This window comes from Emys orbicularis, chromosome 1, assembly GCF_028017835.1.
Source record: "Emys orbicularis isolate rEmyOrb1 chromosome 1, rEmyOrb1.hap1, whole genome shotgun sequence".
NCBI classification, from domain to species: domain Eukaryota; kingdom Metazoa; phylum Chordata; order Testudines; family Emydidae; genus Emys; species Emys orbicularis.
In genome coordinates, this window is record NC_088683.1 from 218,282,358 (window position 1) to 218,310,094 (window position 27,737).

Consider the following 27,737-nt stretch of genomic DNA (forward strand, 5'->3'; position numbering starts at 1 on the left):
AGAAGGTTTCTAACTGGAGACACTTTTTTATTTACTAAATAACACAACTATGTATGCCAACCCTAATCACAGGCTTTTAACTTTAGCAGATAGCCTTTCTGATTTATTCTGAAGTAAAATCCTGTATTTAAACTCTTTGATTTTAGAACATTGTATATATCCAGGTCATAAATAATGTAATTGTTGGTTTTTTCTCCATATCATATGCACAGTGATTAAACTTCAGTATACCAGGTTAAACTTTCTTTTCCAGTGTGCCTGATAACAAATTCAGATTTCCATGGATACCTCTTACTTGAAATATCAAGGCTAGCAAAGTATTAAAAATATTTATATTGCAAATACTACAAGTGATAATACAAGGCCGTAGATTGAATTACAGTTTAGATATACAATCTTAGTGGTTCTACCTCTGTTTATGAAATACTTAAATTGTGTTCTACCGCTTCACTGATATCAGCTGACTCGTTTGATTGAACTTACATCATTGTATTCTGCTGAGATTTATGTATTTTTATATAAAATTTGTTATATGCAGTTGTTGGATACCAATCAAAATCTAGAATTAAATTGAATGTCAAAGGGAAATAGAAATTGATTGATAATTGTGCTTTTCTTTTTTCTCCCCCCCTCTTCTTCTTAGACCAGATCTGTTTGATTGGAACAGTGTGGCTTGCCAACAATCAGCTGTACAACGGTTAGACCATGCCTTCAACACTGCCAAACGGCACTTGGGTATTGAGAAACTCCTTGATCCTGAAGGTTAGTGGAAATGATGCACTAGTTTGTAGCTAAAAATCAACTTTTCATGTATTTGACTGAAAATGAGTTTGATCTCTTTGCACCGGGATTTAACATTTTCAAAGGTAGAGCATAAATGCAAGATTAGTTCTGGGCAGTTTATATTGTACTATTTTAATTGAGCGAGAACTTAAAGGATTTAGGTCAAAACGTGCAGATTGGCCAGGATTTTCAATTGTGTGCACTTGAAGTTAGTTACCTAAATGAGTAGGCTGATTTCTCCCCCTCCGCCCCCAAGGTTCTGAGAACCTACAGCTCTTATTGCCTATAGGGGGAGCTGCAGGTGTTCAGCACCTTTGAAAATCTGGCCTAAATATGGATTCAGACTTTAGACCCACCTTTTAAAGTATTGGCCTATGTTTCTACAGTATTTTGACGCTCAAGGTCTCTGGCTTGAAACAGTAGGAGGAGTATGTATGTTTGAGTAGCTTCATGGGGCAGACATTTTGGATTGTGCTGTCATATACTGATAAAAAGTAATCTGTAATAACAATTAGTGTCTTGCCAGTCGTATTTAACTTGTAATTCTTGTTCATTGTGGGTGTAATTTTTTTCAAAACAGATCTGCACTGGTGTAACTCCAGGTTTTACTATCAATTTTAATGGAAGAAGAATTAGGCCAATGCTAATAATTTTTGTAAATCCCATCTTTTTTTCATATATGTATACCTTCTCCCTAGCATAAGACATCTGTAGAGTGAACACCTACATCCTTTTGTAGATATGGTTTGGAAGGGTCTAGATATATTTCCCCCCAGGCCTCCCTATTCTTCCTTAATGTTTTTGGCCCCAACATATTTTCAGTGCACTTCCCTTTATTTGAGAGAGAGAAGAAAGTCACCCTGGTTGATTATTTTCAAAATATACTGCAATGGCAGGAGATATTTATGAACAATGCAGCAACTGTATTCTCTTCTTCCTGAATTTGCAGCATGCCACTTTAGTCTCACACTTGGACTTCATTCACTCTCCAAACTGGTTGAGGTTTTTACACTATTAAGCCATCGGCATAATTTTTTTTAATATATATTTTATAAATCCACATTGCTGGTTCCTGGGTTAAGTGGTGTGTTCATCATATACTCAAGGGGAAAAAACTTCCATTGACTTCAGTGAAGCCAAGATTTCCTCCCAGTGTAAACAGTTGATGATAAATCCTAGCATGGAGTCTCTCTTGTTTTTTTCACCAAGGCTTCAGATAGAACTTACTGAACCATTTGTTACAAAATAAATATATATATATATTTATATTTTCCTGAACTAGCTTCTTTTCAGGGTTAACAAATCATTTATCAACCAGTCCCATTTTTTTCTGATATGTTTATTTGTAAGCATTTGACAAATAATTTGAATGAATAATTTGTAGATACACATTTTTGTAATGTTTGCTATAGCTGTTTGCTATTTGTTTTTCTGCTCTTTAGCTAGAAGACTAACATTTTAAACAGAATAGTGAATAAAACAATAATGCATGTCTGCTACCAGTTTTAAGACAAATAATCCTTCATGATATTTGTTACTTTGGGAATCCACAGTCAATATTCAGTGGCTACTGAGATAGTCATGAATAGTAGAATCCAATGATTTGTAATAAACTTAACTCAGTCCTCTGATTTACAAATCTGTTCGTTTTAAAAAATCTATTTAAGCAGCTTTAGTGTTAAGTCCATTGACCATTATGCTGGCTATCAGCATAGGTAACTTTTGTAATGAACAATTGTCTTTTTTGAGAATGATGCCAACTTATTACTAAACTCAACTAGATCTATCTATTCTTTCAGTAGCACAAAACTATATCCTCTGACTAATGCTTAATCAAAATGAAACTCTTGAGCCACCATGTCAGTAACTAGTAAAAGAAATCAAAAAATCCTTAGACTAGTGCAATGCTGAAATATGACTTTGTCATGTCATGGAATTATTGTACTAAAAGAACAGGTATGTAACTTGTGAACACTTCTTTGTTTTATTTGTTAATGCAATGTGTTAACTGAAAACTTGTGTCTTGGCCTTTGTGGAGTATTAACAGCTTAAGGAAAAGGAGTCACTACTGTGCAGAAGTCATGTTCAAAAGTAACAATAATAGCATATGTTATGAAAGGATAATTTTTATTTTTTGAAGTAGCTCCATACGTGCATTTGACTAGGAAGCCAGTTACATTCCTCCTGGGAAATTACCTTTGAAGAGTGAATATTCAGTCAAATATTGGCTATTGAGGTTATACATGAAGCTATCAGCTTTTTTTTTCAAAGTGAGTTTCCTTTCATACTTAATATGCCCCATGGGTTGCTATTAAACAAGGTTTTTTTTTTTTGTTAGTTTAGCATAAGTAGTATCAAAATTAACAAACAATCTGTTGGATCTTATATTTAGCTGTGACACTTTCTACCTTTCCTGTGTAGCTCAAAAGTGTCTCTCACCAACAGAAGTTGGTTCAATGAAAGATGATATCTCACCCATCTTGTCTCTCTCTTTCACCATTTCGGACAGTCAATAAAAAATATCTCTCCACCTTCTGTGTTGTCATATACACCTCTACCCCGATATAACGCTGTCCTCTGGAGCCAAAAAATCTTACCGCGTTATAGGTGAAACCGCGTTATATCGAACTTGCTTTGATCCGCCGGAGTGCACAGCCCCCCGCCTCCCCCCCCCCCCCCCCCGGAGCGCTGCTTTACCGCATTCTATCCGAATTCGTGTTATATCGGGTCACGTTATATCGGGGTAGAGGGGGATGTGTGTGTGTGTGTGTGTATGTGTATATATGGGCTTACACGGACTTGTGCAGAACACTATGCACGGTTATAGTCAGTAAAACCTGACTAAACTCATTTAGGGTGAAATTCCCCCTCTACAAAGGGCCAGCATGAGGCCTGTGCTCTGTTTAGACACTTAAAGTAAGGTTTAAGTGGGTATTAATGGTGCATAGGTCTTGTGCTGGCCCTCTTCACAGGGATGAATTTCACCTTTTACTACTTTTAAACAAATTGTTTTTTTTTTTTTTTTAAACAAACACCCAAATATAATATACCATAAATATACAACAAATAAGTTAATACTTAACAGAATTTGATAATTAATTGGTACTACTTGCTTGCATATTATTTCTTGACTCAGATATTTCACTTGCTTTTTCATAAGTAGTCAAGCTAGCCCAGTAAATAAAATGGGTGTCCTGTGAAAGTACAGTGGTTTTCATATGATTTCTTTAGCAGTTTTGGGTGTGGGGAGGAAGATAAACTTTTCAGTCTTTTACCAAAATGCCCCTATGGTTCTGTTGATTTTGCTTACTTTAACAACTTGCATTTACTATTCAGCTTAATGTGGTGCTAAAAATGTTTAAACAATGACTTGTTGACTTGTAACATCATATCTTGCCTTTAGACATAGCATTAAGTAGGATAGGGAAAATACCCTTCCTATATAGTGTGTTGATTTTAGATGAGTCCTCATCACCCTGGATTTAGTAGAAAAATGAAAAAAATCCATGTAAGTGATCACTGCATGTGAGTTTTATAGCATGTGCTGTAGCCTTGGGGCAATGACCCCTGCCTTCCAATTACAGTTCATTTTATTATAATAGAGTTGCTGTGCAGCCTGGGAGAACACATGCTCAGACAGCTTCAGAGGATGTGGCTCCTCCCATAAAAGTGTGACTTCTCCTGATTCTGAGTGAATGTGGCATTTCACCTCCTGTTGCCAGCGTTGCTGTTTGTGTGCTCCCCTCTAGCAATAAACAGTTATGGTTCTTTTCTTTAATGAACTTGTACCTGCTGGGATTGAGCCTACTTGTGTTAGTCCTACAACAATATTTGTGCTGTTGTCTTTGGACTAAATAATTGTCCACTTCCCTAATGGTTCACTATGTAGTCTCATACAACTTCATCATTTAATCTATCTTGTTCATGTCTTCAGTGGTCTTCTCCCTAGTTTGCAGTAGTGTTATGAGTTCTTTGCACCTTTATTAGGTGATAATGAGAGACAATGAGTTTTTCCTTTGATAGCTTTTTCTGTTTGATCTTGATTCTATGTGCTGCTATATCACAGTACTAGATTCTACACAAATGAATAGCTTTATATGCATTTTTCACATACAATTTCTATCTATAGCTCAATGAAGAGAGGAAAAGAATCCCTACCCTATATTGCATAAGTAAATCAGCCTACCCTTCCTGTACTATATATACCCAGTAATGATATAGGTATCCAGTAGTTTTCTCACTTATCTTCTAGAGCTGAATCCCATACAGGATACCCATCAGGGGAGTGTACTGTGGAAAGATAGTTGTCTCCTTGAATACCATAAGGCATGGAAATGTGTTCAGAGGACATTGTTGATAGACATTTTTCAGATGAGATATCAGCCAGTAGTTGCAATTTGTACTACTGATCGCATTCAGGAAGGCTGCTTGGTATAACCTGGGAATTTCTGCTACATCAGCACAAGAGAAATGTGTAACTTCGTGATTTTTTTGTTTTGTTTTGTTAAGGAAGGAAATGGGTTTTCCCTTCACTCCCCTTTGTGGTTCCAAATATCAAAATAGATATACATAAATAGTTTCTGTAAAAGTTGTAGAATCCACAGCAATAAAGTTATTGGTTGTAGAACATTATTATTGGGCTCTGTCTGTTCAACCATATCCTTCTAGTATCTCTTGGTTTTAAGCTTATCAGTTTCTATGTCTGGCTTTTCTACTGTTGGTAGGTCACTAGCAGTGGTCCTTTTGTTGGGAAATTACAATGGTTTCTGAAGTCTGACACAAAAGCTGGCAATAAAAGTAGATCCGGCGGAGCCTCCATTCCCATTGTCAAACTTCTGAGTCATGCAGTTGCTAGGTTAATTAAACTGTTCACTATTCATATTTAAAAATAGATTTATAAGATAATCAATGGCATGTCTAAAAAAATGTACCATGGTTTTCAAGTCATGTTTTTTAGGGATATCTTTGGTAAGGAAAAGGGAGGGTAGCGGGATTGGTTTTCAAAGTAATTTGAGATAGCCCTGAACTTATATATTTTTTTAATATTTTCAAATTTAATGCAATAAGTACAGTAAACATGCATATGCTAATTTGTGGATTCTTACCACTAAGTCTAGGTAATTTTAAAAAAAACCTTCAGCCTTCATGCAAAATATGAAGTGAAGCAGTCTCACTCCTTTTCTGAGATTCAAAAAGTTCCCCACACAATACTTTTTTTTTTTTAATTTTTGCATATTTTGGTTCTGGCCAGACTGTTTTCATAGTATTTCCATCCCAGCAAGAAGTACAGTGTAATGTTGCTAGACTCAAAAGATCTGGGCATTTCATATCAGCATCTTTAGTGAACCCACATTTCAGTTATTTTGAGGCTACCTCAGCACTGCCTACCAAATCGATAAAGATTGCATGGAATGTTGACATTTATCATCAAGGTTATCAGGATATTCTGCATTTGGCCAACTTGAGTGGTCACCTAGGTGATTGCTGTTTCAATTAGAATTGATGGTTTCTGGATATTGTGGGTCACTATGACACAACTTCCAAAATGGCCATGTCACGGCAGCCAGAGAGAAAATATTAATCTAGACGGAACTGGCTTGAATAGAAAAGGCTTTTTAAGAACTCCTAATGAAAATGTTTTCTTTACTGTATAAACCTAAATACTCGCTTTTAAAAAAAATATGCAAGAGCAGGGTTTGAATTATTCCCCACAACACTATTTCACGTCCTAACACGTTAATTTTACTAATTATAAGCATTCATTGCTGTGGAAGCATGACAACCTGTGGAAGTGGTATAACATTAAAAAAGCCATACTTCACTTATAAGCACAATTCCAGTTGCTCTTTTTCTTTATGCTGCTACATATTGCAGTCTGAGTGAAGAAAATGAAATCGCAATCTGTCTGCAGTACCTAACACAATTTTGAAAATGAGACTAGGTGGTATTGAATGTGCATAGCCAGATATCCGTATATTACCATTATTTTTGAGTGCAAGCTGTAACTACAGTAATAGCCATTTTATCCAATATGGGTGGATTTGTAATACAAATTCAGCATTTCAAGTGGGTATGTGTTTAATCTGTAACTCCATTGTGATATATGATAAAACTCCTTTCATAATTGCTTTTCCACAAAATTAAAATGCACTTTTTGTTTTAAATTATCCTACTGATAAGATGAAGGTCCTGTTTTTGACAGCTTCTTACTATGCAATACCCTTCAAGTCACTTAATATTTCTATTAAAACCTGTAAATTACTGACTGTGAAGTAGTTTATACATAATTAAATACCTCACAGGTCATAAAGGTGACGATAAATCCACTCATACTATATGGAAAATGAAGTGTTTTTAAATGAAACTTTAGGCTGTAATGGATGCACTTTTTTTTGTATTTGCTTAACTTGTAAAGAAAGATTTTGTGATAACTTCACCGTGCGGCTGCTTAATTTTGTCAGGCTGATCATTATATTTCTCAGTAAAGTTTACCATCCACTTTGGCTTTGACTACTTTTAAGGAAGCTTTCATGTTAGTTTTTATGATTGCTTCTGAGTAGCAGAAAAGCATTTGAATAAACTATGACTTAATGACCTATTCTGTGTGAATATGTCACAAAGAAGAATAATCAGTGAATATAGTTAGTTAATATCCCTGACTATTGAAATGCTTAAGGTCCTTACAAAGCATGTGGAGATATCTGAAAATATTGAAAATGTGGTGAAGTTTCCCAAGTGTAGTGTTCTATTTCAATCATAATGTCATTTAGCTATAGAAATAGAGATTTGGAATTGAAAATATGACTTCATTGTTACACTATCAAAGATTCTTGCATGCAAATTGTTTTAGGAGACACCAAATGGTTGGTAATGGAGTCAGTAGGCAATGTATTTGTAACAAGAACGATGGCTGTAAGGGAGTGCCCCATAAAAGTACATGTTGTATCAATTTGAGCTTCCCTGAATATGTTTTATACCATCACCTTTAAGTTTTCCTGCAAGACTCTGCTGCCTGTTTCACTGGTGTTTGTTCCAGCTTCAGCCACTGAAACGGTTAAAAAGTGAACAGAATACCAGGTAAATGGGACCTTATTGAAGCTTACGATCTGTTTTAGCAAAATGGGACATTGAAGATGGGGGAATATACTCACCCATTTATCACATATAGTAAGTGTGGGTCTTTAAATATACTAACATGCTTTGTTGTTGTGATCATTTTCAGACATCCTCTGTGGGTGAGCATGGGTTAGGACTAAGGCATAGCACGTCTTCCCTTCTTGATTTTTCTCTAGCACTTTCCTGTCACTAAGAAGTAGTTGTCATACCCAATATATCAACTAGGAATGGAGTAGAAAATGTCACTTAAACAAAATTTGTTAAGCAGTAATATCTGTGGGGCAGAAAACCCTTTTGTAAATTGTTGAGTAGCACACTGGAGCTCACATTAATAAGTAACTATATTTATTTATATATTTTTGTTCCTGTCATCATACAGCACAATTAATTGCCCACTGAATTTAATAGGTATGTGTAGGGAACGGTCACAGGATCAGGCACTTAAAATAAATTTTTGTGAACCAAAAGGGAAACTTCCATAAAACACACATCTGTCAAATGAATAGATTGAAGTGTTCTATAGTCCTAAAACAAATAATATTTTTTACATTCCGGTATATATTCATAGATTTCAAGTCCAGGAGGGAACACTGTCATCATCTATGCTCATCTGCTATATAGCAGAGGACACAGAACATCCCAAAAATTATTCCTAGAGCCTATATTTTAGAAAAAATTTAATATACTATTGATTTAAAAATTGTCAGTGATGGAGAATACGTCCCGACCCTTGATAAATTGTTCCAATGGTTAATTTATCTCACTGTTTAAAATGTATGGCTTATTTCCAGTCTGAATTTATCTAGCTTCAATTTCCAGCCATTGTATCATGTTATGCCTTTCTCTGCTAGATTGAAGAGCCCATTATTAAATATTTCTTCCACATGAAGGTACTTATCGACTGTAATCAAGTCACCCTTTAGTCTTGTCTTTGGTAAGCTAACTAAATTGGGCTCTTTGAGTCTAGCACTGTAAAGCATATTTTCTAATCATTTTAATCATTCTTGTGGCTCTTCTCTGAATCTTCTCCAAGTTATCAACATTCTTCTTGAATTGTGGGCATCAGAACTGGACACAGTGAACCAGGAGCAGTCATACCAGTGCCAGATACAAAGATAAAATAGCCTCTCAACTCCTCCTCGAGAATCTGTTCATGCATCCGAGGATCACATTAGGTCTTTTGGCCAGTGTCGCACTAGGAGCTCGTATTTAGCTGATTATCCATCATCACCCTCAAATCTGAGTCACTGCTTCCCAGGATAGAGAGTCCCCCATCATGTAAGTATGGTCCACATTCTTTGTTCCTAGATGTATACATTTACATTTAGCTGTATTAAAACACACATTGTTTGCCTGTACGCAGTTTACTAAGTGAGCCCCATAGCTCTGTATTGGAGACCTGACCTCCCCCAATTTGTGTGTCCTCTGAACTTATATACTTGATTTCACTTGTTGCCTGTTAAATGGTTTCCAGTTTACTAAAGTGCACATGGAGTAGCTGGTCTCAAAATATACCGAAAAAATACTTTGATCCAATGAAAACATATTAAAGAAATTCCAAGAGCAAAGGTCTGAAAAGACATGAAATCCAAAAGGTCAAAAGAAGTGGACTGTGTTCTGTCTTTCTCACTGCATTCATTGAGTTCCTAGAAACAAAAGTTATTGTATGATATTGTATCAGTATGGCAGAGTAACAAAGGAATTACTGTATATAGGTCAAAAATGAACTACCAGTCACTGGTGCAAGAATATAAAAATATTCTGGAATTACTATTAGAAAATTGATTTATGTACTCAGTGCGCTCAGCACTATTGTACTGTTATCGGGTGTGCATGCCCTTAGAGTATCCCCTTTCATCAATACATAATGTTGGCAGTATCTTCTGCTCCAGTGCCTCCTACAGGCTATTTGCCTCTCACTGTCTCATCTGTGGCTCAGCATTCTGGCCAAGTCACATGAAGGTCAAACCCAGGGTACTCAATGTCCCAGTTGGCATAAACAAAAGGTCCTTTATCCCTCCTGGTCTCAACTCAGTTTTCTCACTCTTATCAGAGTGCTGACTCTACAGGCTTTTCCCTGCTGGACTCTTTTATTTACTTACCGGTCCCCCACAGGAGCCTACCCCGCTCCCTATGGATCTCTTCTGTTCACTGTTTCACTTCTGGAACTCTAACCCCAGGACTGCTTCCCTGGATGCATGATCCCCTTGTTACAGGGGCCCACCACAATAGTTAGCTCTACTCCAGTGGCTCAAGTCTCCAGCCACAGCCAGCCCCAAACTGTGGAGCCTCTTCAAAAGCACTCGCAAGCTCTTTTTCCCAAGCTAACAAGTAGAGGTCCCCTACTGTTTCCTTTCCCCAGGGTTTTGACAGTCTTCCTTTGGGCTCCCACAGTTATCTCCAAGCCCTAACTCAGGGCTCCTTCCCTACAGAAGTCTACACTTCTTCCTGTGGGTTCCACCAGCCTGTAGTCCCAGGCCTCCTGCTGGGAAAGAACTCTCTTCCTTTCTCTCACCTGGGACCTCCTTTCCTATCTGAGTAGATTCCTCCTTATCCTGTTCAGGCAGTTTTCTTATAGAATTCATCTGCTCCATCCCTAATTGGTCAATGGATCTTCTACCAGTTGTAATTTACAAGTTCAGCATAATTCTCCCTGAAGGACTAGGGACCCCATGACATGCACACAAATATAAAGAGGGATCCATGCCCTGATGATCTTATAAGGGTGAAATTTAACTGACTCCTCAAAGCCTATGCACTACTAAAAAGGCTTAAATGTGATTTAAATATAAGTTATGTGTTGACTGTCTGCACAGGAATGAATTTCACCCCATGAAATTGACACAGATAAGGTAAGAAGCACTGGGAGATGTACATTTTCACCCTCTTTCCACCATGATCCTGCATTTAGCCATGATCCAGGGACATGCTTAGCACACGAACAGTCCTATTTAACAACAGCTCTTCAGTCTAACAGAGAAAGGTCTAATATGATACAATGGCTGAAATTTGAAGCTAGAGAAACTCAGACTGGAAACAAAGTATAAATTTATAATGGTGGAACAATTTACCAAGGGTTATGATGGATCTTTTTATCACTGGCAATTTTTATGCCAAGACTGGGTGTTTTTCTAAAGGATATGCTCTAGGAAACCTTTTGGTGAAGGTCAGAGCTCGATCACAATGGTCCCTTCTGGCCTTGAAATTTATGAAGCGATGAACTGAATTCAATGGACTCCTTTCAACCTTAAAGTTAAGCATATGCTTAAATGATTTCCTGGATTGGGGTCTTTGCATACTGGTGCAACACTGCACCTGTGTGCAGCTCCACTGAAGTAGTTGGTCTCCAGACAGAAACAGTAGTGTGGCAATATGGAAAGAATTGCATGATTGAGACCTTCAGAGGGATTTTTATTTATACTTGTCCTGGACTACTTCTCCTGTCCTCTATGAAATGGAGGTCAAGAGGCCACTGGGCAGTTAGAGCTTTTAGACATGGATGAAGTGGGTCATGTAGGAGAAGAGGGTGGAGGCCTGTCGTTTTGGGACTGGAAGATCATTCAGTTTACAGACACAGTATATAGAGGAGAGTGCCTGGTTGTCCATGAGAAGGGAAGCAATTGATAGTATTGAAAGTTAAAAAGGTCAAGAAGAATGGACGAGTCCCTGAGGTTTGACCAGGAAGTCATTAGAGACCCTTGGTGAGATTATTACAAAAATGAGAGATGGAAAGAGTCATCTTTGGCCGCATTCTATAATCTCATCTCCTGCAAGTGAATGATTGATTGTTTCCTACTATATATTTCCTAGTATGCTGTTCAGTTCAGTTTTTCAATTTGTATATTTTTATTTATTGCAATAAATACACAATTCTTCAAGAGTAGATACAGGTAAAAAGTGTATAAGAAAAGGAAGCACATATAATATATTCATACCATGCACTTGTATTCTTTTTAGTAATAATTAATTCTTAGGATTAATACAGTAGCACAAATAATAAAATCCAACTAAACTGTGTTTCCACAGATGATTCAATATGACCAAATGCATAAAACCAATGAAACAAGAAATGATTTAAAACAAAATATATAAGGACCATAATGAGGAGAGCATCCATTAAACATCTCGTATCATAAGAATAGAAGTTGGGAAATGGTTAGGATAATACCTTAGTGTATTTGCATGTGTACAGTTAACTGTCATTTTTGAGTTCTATTCTCAGGCATTTGTGTGATAGAACTAATAATGGGCACTGGGAACGTTTGTGTGCATGTGCATATTTTAAAGTTTTTAATCCCTGCTTCCATTTTCTTTACATCTGTGGTGACTGCCAGACTTAAACATGCAGCATATAAAATTTGAGTTGTGTTGTATTCTATTTATAAAATCTAAGATAAGACAATTGTAAATAGTGTTAATATGATTCCCACACCACAGCCCGCAGGTCTAAATGGGCTATCCATTATATAACTCTTGCCAGGTTAAGAATATGAGGAATGAAGACAATGGGAATTTGAACATAGAAACTCAGTTGTGATGACTTAGGGATCAGAATTGGAGGGTTCCACACTTTCTCCTCTATGCCTCAGGTTGAAACATATTAACTGTTAAATGCTACTCCAGAATGTAGATATCCCCTTGTTGGAGGGAGGTGGGGGTTTGGCAACGATAGCATTGTTACACTGGAGCCAGGCTGAGAGAGTTGGTGGTAGCATGGCTACTCTGTAAACACAGTGGAGCTGGTAGTTTTTGGGCAGATGCTGAGGTACAAGACCCCTGAACACATGGCCCTTTCCTCCAGGGAACCTCCTGAGATTTGTAGATTCTGAGGCCTGAACCTCTACTTGAAAGGTAAGAGCAAACTCTCTCCCTTTCAAATGGAAATATGTGGGGGAAATGCTGCAATGAGAACACCATGGGCTTTTCTTCCTTCCTGACCTTCTCCAATGGGGACTTGTACAAAAGAAGGCTATTTGGCTCAACATCGGAAATTTCCCCCTGATATTAATTCTAAATTTCCCCTTGCTTAATTTCATCACATTACATCTCTTGGTCCACCTTAAACAATCAGACTCGTTCCCTGCTGCTTACTCCTTTCAAATACCTGTAGAGTTATCAGAATTCTCCATTTTGCTTTGCCTTCCCCCTCTCCCCCCCCCCCCCCCCCGTTGGATTGATTCAGTACGCTATTTGCTAGGTATCATTCTGTTCTGTGACATATCACTGTTAGGCATGCCAGAATCAAATTGGCTTATATTTTCCATCATATCGCAATGCAAGCTCATGTATAATTTTCTGTCCATTGTTAATGATTGTGTGTTTCCCAAAGAAATCCCTCCCATGTTTCAAAACATTTATCCAGGTTGAATCCTGTTATTTCCTACTCATAACTCTAACCTCTTTAATCATCGGCGTATTCTTTCTCCTCACTGGAATTTACTATACCTCCTAATTTAGTATGCCAGACAAAATTAAGAATGCTAGTTATATTAGTCCTGGTCTTTACCTCTTCCAGATAATTAATGAAGATGCCTAATATTCTCTACGGTTCATGCCACTCAATACCAGAAAAAAAGACTGGCTATGCTACAATGTTCAGAATTGGGTTTGGATTCCATTTTCCACAAAATTGGGGGTGCAGATTGTTCACAATAATTTCATAATATATGTATTAATAATGTGCAGTGCTTTTTTTATTAAAGCTAATTAGATTAATCAATGAACCCTTTAAACATGACAACATTTATCAATAAAACTGGGCTATATTTTTTTTTTTGAGAATGTTGGGAGTAAATAATTTATAATTACAGGCAACACAGGAGTATGGAAGATTGCTAATTAAAATTCTAAAATATGGAAGGACATCTGCTTATAAAATTCAGCGAAGAGTCTATCAGCTCCTTTTATCTTTAATAACTGAGACAATTTCAGAAATAGTTAAAGGTTGATTTAATTTTATTAAGTCCATAGATAATTTGGTCTGTTTGTTTCTAAAATTCATCCTTGTGCTAAGTATAGTCATTACTCTGGGGTTGATGGACCTTTTTTTAAAGAAAATCTGCTAAAATATTATTATTAGATGGGCTATTTTTATTTCATGGAGGTAACTTCAGACTGCTGCATTTCATTTTGGCTGAAATATGGAAGGTATCTGACTTATATTTAATCAGGCACGTAATCAATCAGCTAGAATCATTGCCTAGAGAATGAAGTCTGGATTTGAAATGGACTAGGCGGAAGAGATTCTATGCACTTAATCTCTGTATAGTAAATATTTCTTTGAATGCATATTAATTCATAACCCTACTTTTCCAACAGATGGCTTAATTTAGGTAGGATCAGAGACACAAGGAAAGATAAATGGTTGACTAAACATTTATTTAAACTTAATATGTCAGAATTTAGGTCAGCCTGTGTGCTGAATCTCATCCCTGGAATAAACCACTGACTTTGCTTTAAGTGTGGTTATGCTCTGAAAAAATGGCTCTTAATAGATAACATTAGAAGGTCACTGTTTGTTTTCTTTGTTACTTCCTGTAGCGAGGCGACGACTCACCCTGCGGCACCTCCTGCTGGTCGTCCAGGGAATTAACTTGTGCAGCCTTTGGAGCGCCCTCTGCAGGCCGATGTCCCACTTGCTGCTGGCCCCCGTGTCCCTCCCGGACCCTGGTGCCCCTTTAGCTTGGGTGCTGACTCCTGGCAGTATTCCCACTCTCTGGGCTCCCCTCCCAGGGGAATCCCCACCCTCTATCCCCACCTTGCCTCAGTGTTCACTGCCAGTCCTCATCTAGCCCCCGCACTCTGGGGCAGACTGCACTCCGTACCACTCATCATTGGCAAGGGGGGTTTGAACCTGCTGCCTCCGCCTACCCCTGGGCTGCACCCCTGCAACCCCAGTATCTATTTGGCCTTAGACAAGGCCTGCAGCCTGGGGATTTTCCAGGCAGGAGCTCACCGGCTCCCTTGCCCTATTCCCTAGCACTGCTCTACTCCGGTACCTTTCAGTTCCCAGGCAGCCAGGTCTTCCCCTCTCTACTGCTAGAGAGGGACTGTCTGAGCTCCTGGCTTGCAATGCTTTTATAGGGCCAGCTGTGGCCTGATTGGGGCGTGGCCCCAGCTGTGGCTGTTTTCCCAATCAGCTGAGGCTTGCTGCTTTGCCCTGCCACAGCCCTCTCCCAGGGCTGTTTTAAGCCCCTCAGGGCAGGAGTGGGTGACCACCCCGCTACACTTCCATAACAATTCTGAATTGAATTAAATCCTGTTATCAATGCACTGTGCATGTCAACTGGTTGTACACTGAGGAGATCCACAGGGGAGAGTAATTTTCCCCCCCTCTGCCTGTGTTGCCTCGCACTATAGGAGTTGTTCTGATGTTATCACTGGAGCTAAAGTAACTCCTGAAGATCCCATGCTATATCCTTATAGGGAAAAAATTGTCGGTGATTGTATGTAATGGGAATCTACCAAATGTACTCCTTTCCTAAGAGGAGCCCCTATGCAGCTCTAAGGAGCTATGGTATTCAGCAGGCAGGAGATCAACCACCTCTGTGCTGACTGCCTCAGTCCTTTATTTTGTTGTACAACAAAATCTGCATCAGTGCTGCTGCATATGAACACCCCCCCCCCTTTTTTTTTGCCTAGCTTAACATGATTTGGTGCAGATTTGGCACCAGCCTGTAGAGTAAGTTATATTTGTTGGCTTCTCTTCTGGGCTCCAGGAAAGCAATGATCACTTCATCAAAGTATTCATTTTAAACCTGTCTTTGTCTTGGATGGAAGATTGATCTTGCAATAGCAGACCTCCTCTGTGAGGGAGAGACATCAGAAGATCCAGTTTTAGGTTAATCAAACCTCAGAACCAAAGCCTCTTCAGCCAGAAAGGCATGAACAGTAATTCAGAAGAATATAAGAGTGGCCACACCGAGTCATCCAATAGTTCATCTAGTCCAGTATCCTGCCTTCTGACTGGCCAATGCCAGGTGCTTCAGAGGGAATAAAGACTGATCCATCCCCTGTCATCCATTCCCAGCTTCTGGCCATCAGATGCTAGGGACACCCAGAGCATGGGATTACCTGACCATTTTGGCTAATGGCCATTGGCCTATCCTCCAATGTCATTCTTGTTTCTATCTTTTGTATTGTCCTGCGGAATAGTGGGAAGACCTATGCCAGGGACCTTGGCCAGCTTTGCAAGAGAGAATTCACTACCTCACATCCTGGGTCCTGAGACATTTTATTTACTCTTTCCATGTCAGAGAGGTCAATCACCAACCCACCAAATTGAATTACAATGTGAGAGAGATTTCCAGGTGCAGCAGCCACGCTGTTAAAATGACTTCTGCTATGTAAATTCTTGTGTTGATCTCCCACTGATGGGCAGTGCACATAGAAACTTGGCTCTGCCCTGGAGAGTCCCTCTCTGGGATAAGACTGATTGTGTTCTTCCTATTTATTATGAAAACCACATCAGACACTGTCAAGGCTAATTTCCCACTCTGGCATTTTGAGTGCAGAAGGTGGGGCCCTCAAGAATTCTAAAAATTAATACTGGCCACTCCAGGCTTGTATTAAACTCCCAAGGTTACAGTTTCTCTCTGACCTTGAATTGGTAGATGCTGCCACCACCCAAGTGCAGAACCCCTTTGAGAGCCCAGGACGGTGCACTTGGGAATTCCTTTCTGTGGGGTACCCTCAAGCCCTTTCACTCCCCTCTGGGGAAGAGCTGAGAAAGAAAGAAACGGGGGGGGGGGGGGAAAGAAAGGAAGGAAGGAAATCAGCTGTTGCCACCAGCTAATTAAACATGTGCACAAACCTCTTAAGACACACAAATCCAATCCTGTTATTAAAAACGGTAAATTTTATTAATAAAGAAAAAAGAAAGAAAATACATTTGGGAACTCAGGCTATTGCTAGATTTTAAAAGAGCAACTACAAGGATTAAGCACCAAGAATAGCTTTCTTGAGATCCAGCTTAATGGTTAGAAGCAAAACAAAAGCACCTGGGGTTAGCACAGAGGAATCCACAAGCCATAACAAAATAAAAGGAATAAACCTAATCACGTCTTCCTAGATATTTCCTGATCTACTTACATATCTGGGGTTTTAAATTAGTAGTTTCTAGGTATGATACTGATGATTTTTTTCACACCTGGCCCAAGCTCTTACAGCATAGCTGCTGTTGTCTTCACCTCTCCCCGGGAGAACCACAACAGACAGACAAAAGGGGAGTCTTGTTTCAATTTTAAAAAGTTCTAGCCTTCCCATTGGTTCTTTTGGCCAGGTGCCCACTCACTTCCTTTTACCTATGCATAGCAGTGAGACTTTTTAACCCTTTACAGGTAGAGCAATTAGAGAACAGCTACTAAAAGGGATTTTATAGCTGCTGGCTGGCTGGTGTCCATAAAAGGAAGCTACCCCTCCCCGCTTCATTTATCACAGACACATTGACTTTTGCACCCAGAACAGGTCTGTTATCTATGGAAGGAACAGTGCTCTGAGACCTCAGTGAATCACTGTGTCCCAGCAGGTGAATGCTTTGCTTTCTCTTTTTTGTAACCATCCCCTAAACTAAATCAGGAAGGTCGTCCCACACTCTTCTTCCCTCCTACCCCCCTTCCCCCCCCCCCCCAAAAAAAAAAGAAAAAGAAAAAAAGATTTTTTGCACACATCAGTTGTGAAGCAGAGAATATACAAGTAGAGCTAGGATTCTGCCAATGGATGAGGTAGAGTGAGATATCATATGAACTCTGTATCACTGAAGCATGTTGCTGTATGAGATCAGAATTTTCAAAAGGCCCTAATAAGAATTAATTTCTGTTTCTGTGACACCACTTTGCTTTCTATTTTGGCAATCTGCATCTCTTGTTATCATTCTTCTGAGAGAAGACCTAGGTAGTCGTCATCCTCAGCCTAGGCCTATGATTGACTTTTCTGGTACCACATGTCTGTCTGTCTCCTGAATCCAAGATACTCCAGGAACCAGATCACACTGTTTGCTTCAGCTTTCTCTTTGTAAAGAACCTTGAACAGAAAAATTGTCCATGAACAGATTATGTGAATATTTTTCTTCCCTAAACCAGTATTACCACCATAAGCCTGGAGAGTGACCCTGGTGTGTGTGTGTGTGTATATATATATATAATATAAGAATTGTCTGAGGATGGTTTAATTGGAATGCTTTGAAGACAAGCCACCATTAGGAACATATCCAAATGTTTCAGAGGGACCTGCTCTGCTTGCCTAGAGATTGATGAGTCTGCTACAGCCTTGGCTAAGAGCCAGGTGGCTTTTAGCTCATGCATTAGCGGCTCATACACTAAGCTTCAGAAGTCCCTGCATTGATTCCGCTCGCTGATGAGTGGGGTCTGTCGGCGTTACGTCTGCACTTGGCATGCTCCATCCCAAAACTGCTGGGGCTGAGCAGGACATTCCCTGAAAGTGTTCTTCCTGTTTGTCAGGCTGCTGTGGTATTGAACACCCTTGTGCTCTCAGATTCCCCTGCTGACACCAAGAAAGTGAAGAGGAGGAGGAAGCAGTGTGACTATCATTCAGAGGAGGGATGAGGAGCAGGCCTGGGAGTGTGATGATGGAGGAGACTGGGACAAGTATGTTGGGGGAGACTGGGATGTGGAGCCAAAAAGGATTGGGGAGACTGGGATGAGGGAAGTCAATGGGAGGGACACTGGGACGGCGGGTTGTGGGACTGGGATGAGGACAGGCTGTAAGTGCAAGAGGCAGAAGAGAGCATTTAGGGGGTTAGAAAGCTTTTCCAGTCTAGTGTTAAATTGGGTATGGAACAAATATATAGTCAAGAAATGTTAATATGTGGTGATTTGTTATGTAGTAGCGGGTGTGTATGTAAACAAGTCCTGTACTGTACCATGGCAGAAAAGGAAATATTTGTGGTGGCATGGCAGGATTTAAAGCATGCCCTTTGAGCCTTTTATAGGTTGTATTCTCTGTATCCAAGCATCTTATCCTGCTCTTGCTTATGTTTTGAATATCTCCAGATTGTTCATAATTTGAATAAGAGTGCATGTTACATAGAACTCTTGTTTAAAATAAACATGCTGATGTTCTTTGTCCTATAATTTAGTACTTTATTTTGTCTCTGGACACTTTCAAGGAATTCGGTGTTGGAGGCAAGGGGAAAAAGAAAGGAAAGAAGATGCCACAAATGTGGAACTTGCATGCCTTTTTAAATCCACTGTATATATGTGGGTGGGGGTGGAAATTAGGTACCAAAGTGCTTAAAAAAAACAAAACTAGTTTTAAACCTGCATGACTGGCCTTAAAATTTAGATCACACTCTCAGATGAGCCTCACAGTATCATAGGAGTTATGTAGTGAAAATACTTCCTGAAGAATTGTCAATACATTGGGGTGAAACAAACATTTCTTCAGCATTAGGAATGCATGTCTGTCTTTTTTACTTGTATTTTGTTTAGCAGACATGGGTCTTGTAAGCAATACAGGAAAATTGTCATCACACTGCATTCCCTAATGTATCTGTGTTTTATACACCATATCCTCAGGCGGTAATGAAGTATGGGGTGGTGTTCTTTGCTCTTGTGTTTTTTAGAGTAACTCCGTAAGGATACTTCTGCCATAGAACTACTAATTACACTGTTCATTATTTTTTCCAGCAACAGTTCTATTTTGAGGATATTAATTAGCTTCATTTTGGCATGAGATGATCCAGCGGGTGTCCTTTCCCTGTCTCCCAAAAGGATGCATCAGCATCAACAGCAGAGGAGGTTGAGCTAGCAGGTTTTTCAGCCATCAGAACTGGCAGTGTTAGACAGAGAAACAGAGACATTTTACTAAGACTTCCAAGGAATTCAAGTACTTTCAGTCTCTGGAAGAGGCTGAAAACTCTGGTAGAGTACTATGCATTTGCAATTAAGTTGTAGAGTTCTGATGCATTTTCCGCAAAAAACATATTTAATACTTTGTAGGCCTAATCCACCCATAGGGAAGTACGTGGTAGCATACTCTTGAAATTCTTGATATCATCTGGACAGAATACTTTGCAAGTCAAAGAAATTTAGGTGGGGGAAAAACCTGAACACATTATTTTAAGAAAGAGAACAAATAGAATATAAGAACTTAACCAATTGTATCCTACAGTTTTTATAACCATGGGAACCCTATGGAGTAGCAGAAGGTGTAGTAGTTTTTCATATCAATATTACTTCCTAAAATTGCTTAGAGAGAGAGAGAAAAAACCCTGTCATGTCCACACGGTAATTGTATAATTACACAACACAGTACTAAATATGAAGTATCAATGGCTATCTGTGTGTCAGAGATGCATTTTTATGATGGTTGAATTCAATAAAGAAATAACTCTGATTATTCCAAATAATATATTTTATGATGAGCTGTAGGGAACCCTTGCTTTTGTTGAAATCATAAATAATCCAAAGTGAATAAAAGGAGACAGGAAAGGTCTTTTTAGCCCATGAAGATGTTTGGTGAAACTGTTGTTTGAAAGACAGCAACTGTAGAATGGAATAGAGTAAGTTAGAGTGCTTCAGGTTAGTTCTTATGCTGTCTATTGGACAGGATAGAGGCCACTGAATACATAGTGGACCTCCCAGATGTTCTGTCCAAAGTCAAAGCTGGCATATTACAGGGTAGGATGCCTGCGAGGGACAGGTGTCTATTGATGCTATCCAGCCATTGTGTGTAGTTCTTCTGGGAGGTCTTTTCCATCTTGTTTTTGTCATGTCAAAGTCAAAGATGATTCTCGTGGGAAGTTGTTAGGCATTTGGCATGAATGATCATACCACTTTAGAGAGCATTGTGCACCTGTTTGAGAGTGTGGGACCTGTTTAGTTAGAAAACAAATCTGCTCATTTGACTTGAATTTGTACCATTGGATGTTTTCAAATGTTTGGAGATGCTTATTCTGAATGGTGTCCAACTTCTTTTCAGTCTTGACAACGAGGTGCCATTTTTCAGTCCCATATGTCAGAATATTGATCACCAATATATTATATATCCTCAGCTTTGCATCTGCTTATCAAGATGTTTGCTTTGCAAATGACATTATTAATGGGATCTCCCATTACTGATGACATTTTTGAAGTACAGGCTTCATGTTCTTTCTCGATACTAGTGTATTTAGACTAAAGGAATTATTGTTAAAGATTTTTCAAGGTTACAAACTTGCTAAAACAGTATACCAGCACTAGTTTCAGTTGTGAGGAAGTGCTCCAATATGCAATGTTGGAAATTTGTTTTGATTTGTCACTGTTGGTAGGATAGAGTTGTTTATGACCCCTTTTGAACAATTCATTTTTGAGCTATTTAGAAACTTACTCAATCTGGCAGGAAATTTAGGATAATTGCTCATCTACCTTTATTAATGCCACCATCATGTGCTGATATCTAGGGGTTTACTACCACACTATTGCATTTTTTTTCTGATCCCAAAGGAGATCCAGAAAAGACCAGGTGAGAAAAGAAAATGGACCACAAGGTATCACTTCTCCATAACTATGACTTGAGCAACGTTTAAAATTTGTTAAATTAAGTTTCTTGTGTCCCCCACCCCACTGTGTCAATGTCTACCTCCATGTTGTTCCTTTTACCAGTTTTCTTTCTCTTTCTTTGCTTTGATCTGCAAAGAATCTTAATTAACCAACAAGAACAAACCTACTCTTGCATCTCTTTGTTCTTATAAGTTAGATAAGCTGAAATAATTTTTGAGTAGCCAGAAGTTGGTAAAATATTTTGTATCACATTTTTGTCCAAACACAGAATGGACAGAAGAAAATAAGAACAGATTAGTCAAATGTTTTCCAGAGCCAGGGGAGTAAATAAGGTTCCAGGAGTGGATAATTGGATTGTGTGCTGTGCTTGTGGTCTTCTAGCAACTATAGCACAATTCAGAGACAGATGCTACATTTTCTTATTGTTTGCTAGTCTTCTCTCTCTCTCTCTCTCTCTCTCTCTCTCTCTCTCTCTCTCTTTGTACATCTGTTCTGTTTTGTCCTAAGAAGAGACAGGATCAGATTTTAACAATGCCAACTGAGAGCTATCACCTAAGCTGACTGATTCTATTTCCAAGCAAATAATTCTGATACCATTGAAGAGAATTACAAGGAAGCATTTTTTTCCCTCCAACAGTCTTCACAGTTCAGAGAGAGGGGGAATAATGTAGCTTGTTAAAACAAAGGCTTTTCTTGATCTTTTGAGCTTTAAATGTTTGTTCCATTTTTTTATAGTTTATATTTGTCTTTAACAAATGTCAAAAATATCATCTTGTTGGGTAATAGGCAACAAACACCACCACCATTATTGGAAACAGAGCCCACATTACTGCTTAATGTTGTGATGTGTACCCAGTGGAATTCTACCGGGTCGGTCCCAGGATATTAGAAACACAAGGTGGGTGAGGTAATATCTTTTATTGGACCAACTCCTTTTGGTGAGAGAGAAGCTTTTGAGCCCCAAGAGCTCTGTGTAATGTCAAAAGCTTGTGTCTCTCATCAACAGAAGCTGGTCTAATAAAAGATATTACCTAACCCACATTGTCTCTCAAATCTTGTGATGGTGAGAAATGTAGAAATGAAAAAATAACATTTTACAAACCCTATCCAATTCTGACAACAGGTGATGAGTAGAATTTTGTACCTTTATAACTAGAAAGCTGTCAATTATTTTAGCCTGATGTGACGATAGAGCACACTGAAATCACAAAGATTGTAGTACTTGCATAAGAACAGGACACTGAAAAAGATACAAGGTTAAAATATTTGACTGTCCTTATGTGAGAGTGTAGCTGTAAATGTATCTTCTATTTTTCACTGAACCAGAAGAATATTGATATTTAATATACAGAATATAAAGAATAAAATATATTAGGGTGAGAATGTCACCCCTTTCTGGCCCATTTATACCAGGTAAAAGGGCTGAAGCAGCATAAAAACTCCAGATCCAGCTGGAGGAGGATTTCCCCGCCAATGGTACTGTGGGAGACAGCCCTAAAGTTGACTTTCAGGGATCCCATTTCAAGCATTGATGTTAGGGGGCATGGAAAGCGTTGGTCTGGGGCAGGAGGGACATGTCAGGAATGGGGCTGCAACATACACTGCTTACAAAAATTATAGGTAGTTTCTTTCGCCCAGAGGTCAATGGTGATAGGCTACTATAACTTAATCAGGCCTTAGTGCTGTGTAAATTTTGCCAGTGACTGCAAAGCAGCCTATGATTGGAAGTGCACAACTGTGGCATAAAGCCACCTTAGCCCCTTCTCTCTGTGGACTGCAAAGTCTCTGCTGCACCTTGTAGAGTCAATACAGTCCAATTGAAGTGGGGCTACTAATGGAGTAAGGTACCAATCAATGTGAATAAAGGTGGCAGAATTTGCCTATGGTCAGCACAGGAAAAAATACTAGTACATGCGTCCTAATACTACTTACACAGTGAGTTATCAGAGTCATGAAGCTGGAAGCTTCATGGTGCAGTATCTGAAGTATTGTCAGTGAAACTTAGCTGGCAGAATTTTTTTTTTTTCTGTTGTGATCTAATCCTAGCCCCCCAGCATCATTGTTTCCAAACAACTTGTTACTATTAATTTTATGGAGGTATGGAAGTATTACTTTCCTCATTTTACAAGGGTGAAATTAAGATGAAGAAAAATTAAGTGGATTCTCAAGGTCATACAGGAAGCATGTTAGAGCAAGGAATTGAACCAGGTCACCAGAGACCTAGTCCAATGCCTTAACAACGTCAGCCTCCTCTGTTTGCTTTCTTTCTTGTGCTCCTATCAGCATTATTCTTTGGTTGATAAAACATTTTTGGAGAAAAAAATATCTCCCCATAAACGGCACTGGATTTTACCCTATACTTGATGTGTAAATGTCACTCAAGTTAACTTAATTTTGTCTATGTTGAAGTAAAAACAAACCCAAAAAAATCTTCTTTAGGTCTGTTTTCATTACCTAATATGTTGTTTGGACACCAACTCACTATCCTAATGAGAAGGGCACCAACCTAGGTTCAGAGCTGGCATGTGACAAAAGCCCACAGGTATAAAAAAAGTGATCTTGACCGAGGGCTTGTCAGTGTGATGGTAGGGGAATGGAAATTACAATAGGATCAGAGGTGCAACAAGAAGGAAAACACTGAGGAAATCTGCTCAACACCTTAGATCTCTATACACAAATGCAAGGAGTATGGGGAATAAACAGGAAGAACTGGAAGTCTTAGTACATATGCAAAATTATGACTTAATTATCATCATTGCGACTTAGTGGATAAATCTCATGACTGAAATATTGGTAAGAGAGATATAGCTTGTTCAGCAAAAAAACTTGGCTGAAAAAATGGAGGAAGTTTTGCATTGTATATCAAGAATATATACACCTTGTTCTGAAATCCAGAATGAGGTGAGAGGCAGTCCAGCCAAAAGATAAAAGGGGAAAATAATAGGTGATATGTCATGCTAAGGTTCTACTATAGACCACCAAAAGAAGAGGTTAATAAGGCATTTCTAGAACAAAAACAGAAATATCCAGAACAGAAGACCTGGTATTAGTGTGTGTGTGTGTGGGGGGGGGGGTTCCAGCTACTCAGATATATATTACAAAAGTATTCTTTCAAACCACGAAATTTCCAGTAAACTACTCTTGGGATGTGTTGGAACCAACTTCTTGTTTTAGATGGTGGAGGAATTAACCGGGCAGCTGCCATTTTAGACTTGATCCTGACCAATAGGGGGGAATTGGTTGCAAATCTGAAGTTGGAAGACAACTTGGGTGAAAGTAATCATGAAATGATAGGTTTCATGATTTTTAAGGAAAGGAAACAGTGAGAGCAGCAGAATAAGGAAACTTCCAAAAAAAAAAAAAAAAAAACTAGTAGGTAAGGTCCCATAGGAAGAAAACTGGAGTTAAGGAGATAGATGTGGGAAGAAAGCAAAGTTATAAAGGTCTGTACCATGAGACCCCACCCCAAGCGGGAAGCCCTGAATCCCTTATCCTGAAGATTTCCCTATTATTGGACTCTCTTTAAATACCCTGAAAATTAAGCTGGCTGGGGAGCTGAGTCACTGAAAGGGCAAACGGCAGTAGGACGGAGCAGTAGTAAGAAGGAAGTAGGCCTGGGAGGAAGACAACCTGACACATCTACATCTGACCACTAGACAGCACTGTTGTGTGCATTTACCTTCACAAACAGGTTAAAAAATATTTTTAAATAAGTTAAATGTATTCAAGTTGGCAGGACCTGATGAAATTCACCCAAGGGTACTTAAGGAACCAGCTGAAGCAAACTAAAAATCATTAGTGATTATCTTAGGGAACTTGTAGAGGTTGGGAGAGATGCCATAAGACTGGAGAAGGGCAAGCATAGTAACTTAAAAAGAACAAAGATGACCTGGAAAATTACAGACCAGTCAACTTAGTTACGATACCTGGAAAGATACTGGAACACATTATTCAACAATCCACTTAGAACATAATAGAATTATAAGGAAGAGTCAGCATGGATTTGTCAAGAACAAGTTGTTCCAAACCAATCTAATTTTGTTCTTGAAAAGGTTTATTGGCCCATTGGTGGCCGGGGGGAAGCAATAGATGTGATTTATATTGGTTTTTAGTAAGGCTTTTGACATAATCCCACATGACATTCTCCTAAGCAAATTAGAGATATATGGTCTAGATGAAATTACTATAAGGTGGATACCTAACAGGTTGAAAAACTATGCTCAGAGTGTACGATGGCTTGCTGTTAAGTTGAGAGGCTGTATCTAGTGGAGTTGCGCAGGGGACTGTCTGGGCCCTATACTATTCAATATTTTCGTTAATGACTTGGAAAATGGAGTAGAGTGTTTTATAAAATTTATAGCTGACACCATGCAGGGAGGGATTGCAAGCACTTTGGAGGATAGGTTTAGAATTCAAAATGATCTTGTGAAATTGGACAATTTGTCTGAAATAAACAAGATGAAACTCAACTAAGACAAGTGCAAAATACTACAGTTTGGAAGGAAAAAAAATCTAATGCACAGCTACAGAAAAAAGAATGAATGTAGTACTGCTGAAAAGGATCTGGGAGCCCTGAGACCCTCCCACAGCCCGAGCCCCCCATCCCCAGCTCTGTTGGGTTGCGGGCATCAACAATTTTCACCAGAAATAAAGTTTGAAAACCACTGGTTTAGAGCATCTGTCTATACCTGAACATAATGGGTTAAAGCTGATTAACGATGTACAGAAACCATAGTTGTGAAGCATGGGGCAGTTATAACAGAAGCCATCACATCATTTGAGAAAGTAGTTGTCCTTTTCCCCTCTAGAAGCTCACTTCATACAGACAATGAATAATGAAAGATAGAATTGAGTGTCTCTTTAATTATAGCTAAAACTCTGCATTTTGCTCTATATGTATCGTTTAAGGCTATTCCTAAGATGTCACGAGGCAGGAATGTCAGGGACAGGTAATACAGGGAGATGAAAAATCATTCATGTTTCACATTGGTGTGAAGAGGAAAACTGTACTTTTTTTTTTTTTTCAAAAATGTAACCTTTTGGTTGATGGCATTAACACTTCACTTGCCATGGCAATTTCTTGCCAAATCATTGGGAAGGAAGAGCAATTTCGGAACCAATTATTTATCAAAAAAGTTGATCTGCAGGGAGAACGTATTTCATCATTGGTGTTCTTGAACACCAAAAATGAAGAAGGCTGGAACTTTTCTCTTATCAGATGTCATCTTATTCCTTTGAGTGAGATTCTGAGTTTGTGTGTGTGAGTTTGTGAGTGAGATTCTGAGTTTGTGTGAGGTAGGATTTGATAATCCGTTTACAGGACTTAGTTTACTATAGCATTCAGATGTATGGCACAGCTTTTTCTTTGTAGCTATAAGAATGAGATGGGGAGGAGGATGGGGCTCTGAAACCTTTTTGTCATAATGAATTTGACTTACCTTTGTTCTTGCGTTTGAATTATTTCAATTACACTGGTCTACAATTTTTGAGAAGTCGTCTGCTTCAGAGATAAAATGTGCTATTATGTATTTTGATGTGCTGAATTCAAATATGACAATTAAAACAACTGATTGGCTACTGTTTCTAAAATATTTAAGTTTTTACATTTTAGGTCTATGTATATTGTGTAGATAGTAGAGTGTTATCATAAATTGTAAACCTAGGTCTTTTCATGGGTTTATGGTTGCTTTACATGATATTATTTCACCTGTCCTGTTTATGTAACACTTTAAAAATCAGCAAAAGGGTTATATAAATAAAATTTATTATGAAACAAAAGGCAAAAAACTATTATGTTCATAGTTTAGTCCTATTCAGTGTCTACTCGGCGCTTCTTGGCTTGTCTCTTGTATTCATTAAATGGAGCATCTCTTGTCACTGTCCAGCAATAGTCTGCAAGCATTGATGGGCTCCATTTGCCCTGATAGCGTTTCTCCATTGTTGCAATGTCCTGGTGAAATCGCTCGCCGTGCTCGTCGCTCACTGCTCTGCAGTTCGGTGGAAAAAAATGTATCTTTAGTGACATGTTGCAACCAAGGCTTTTGTATGCCTTGAGGAGGTTTTCCACCAACAACCTGTAGTTGTCTGCCTTGTTGTTTCCGAGAAAATTTATTGCCACTAACTGGAAGGCTTTCCATGCCGTCTTTTCCTTGCCACGCAGTGCATGGTCAAATGCATCATCTTGAAGAAGTTCACGGATCTGAGGACCAACAAAGACACCTTCCTTTATCTTAGCTTCACTTAACCTTGGAAATTTTCCATGGAGGTACTTGAAAGCTGCTTGTGTTTTGTCAATGGCCTTGACAAAGTTCTTCATCAGACCCAGCTTGATGTGTAAGG

General features: G+C 38.8%; 1 protein-coding gene across 1 annotated transcript in view; it reads left to right on the plus strand.

The window, feature by feature from the left end:
* The window catches only part of DMD (dystrophin), a 1,466,768-nt gene that overhangs the window by 12,597 nt on the left and 1,426,434 nt on the right, over positions 1-27,737 (plus strand). Inside the window, exon 2 of the mRNA XM_065405744.1 lies at positions 644-762. Coding sequence (XP_065261816.1) covers positions 644-762 — 119 coding nt within the window. The remainder of the gene's footprint in view (positions 1-643; positions 763-27,737) is intronic.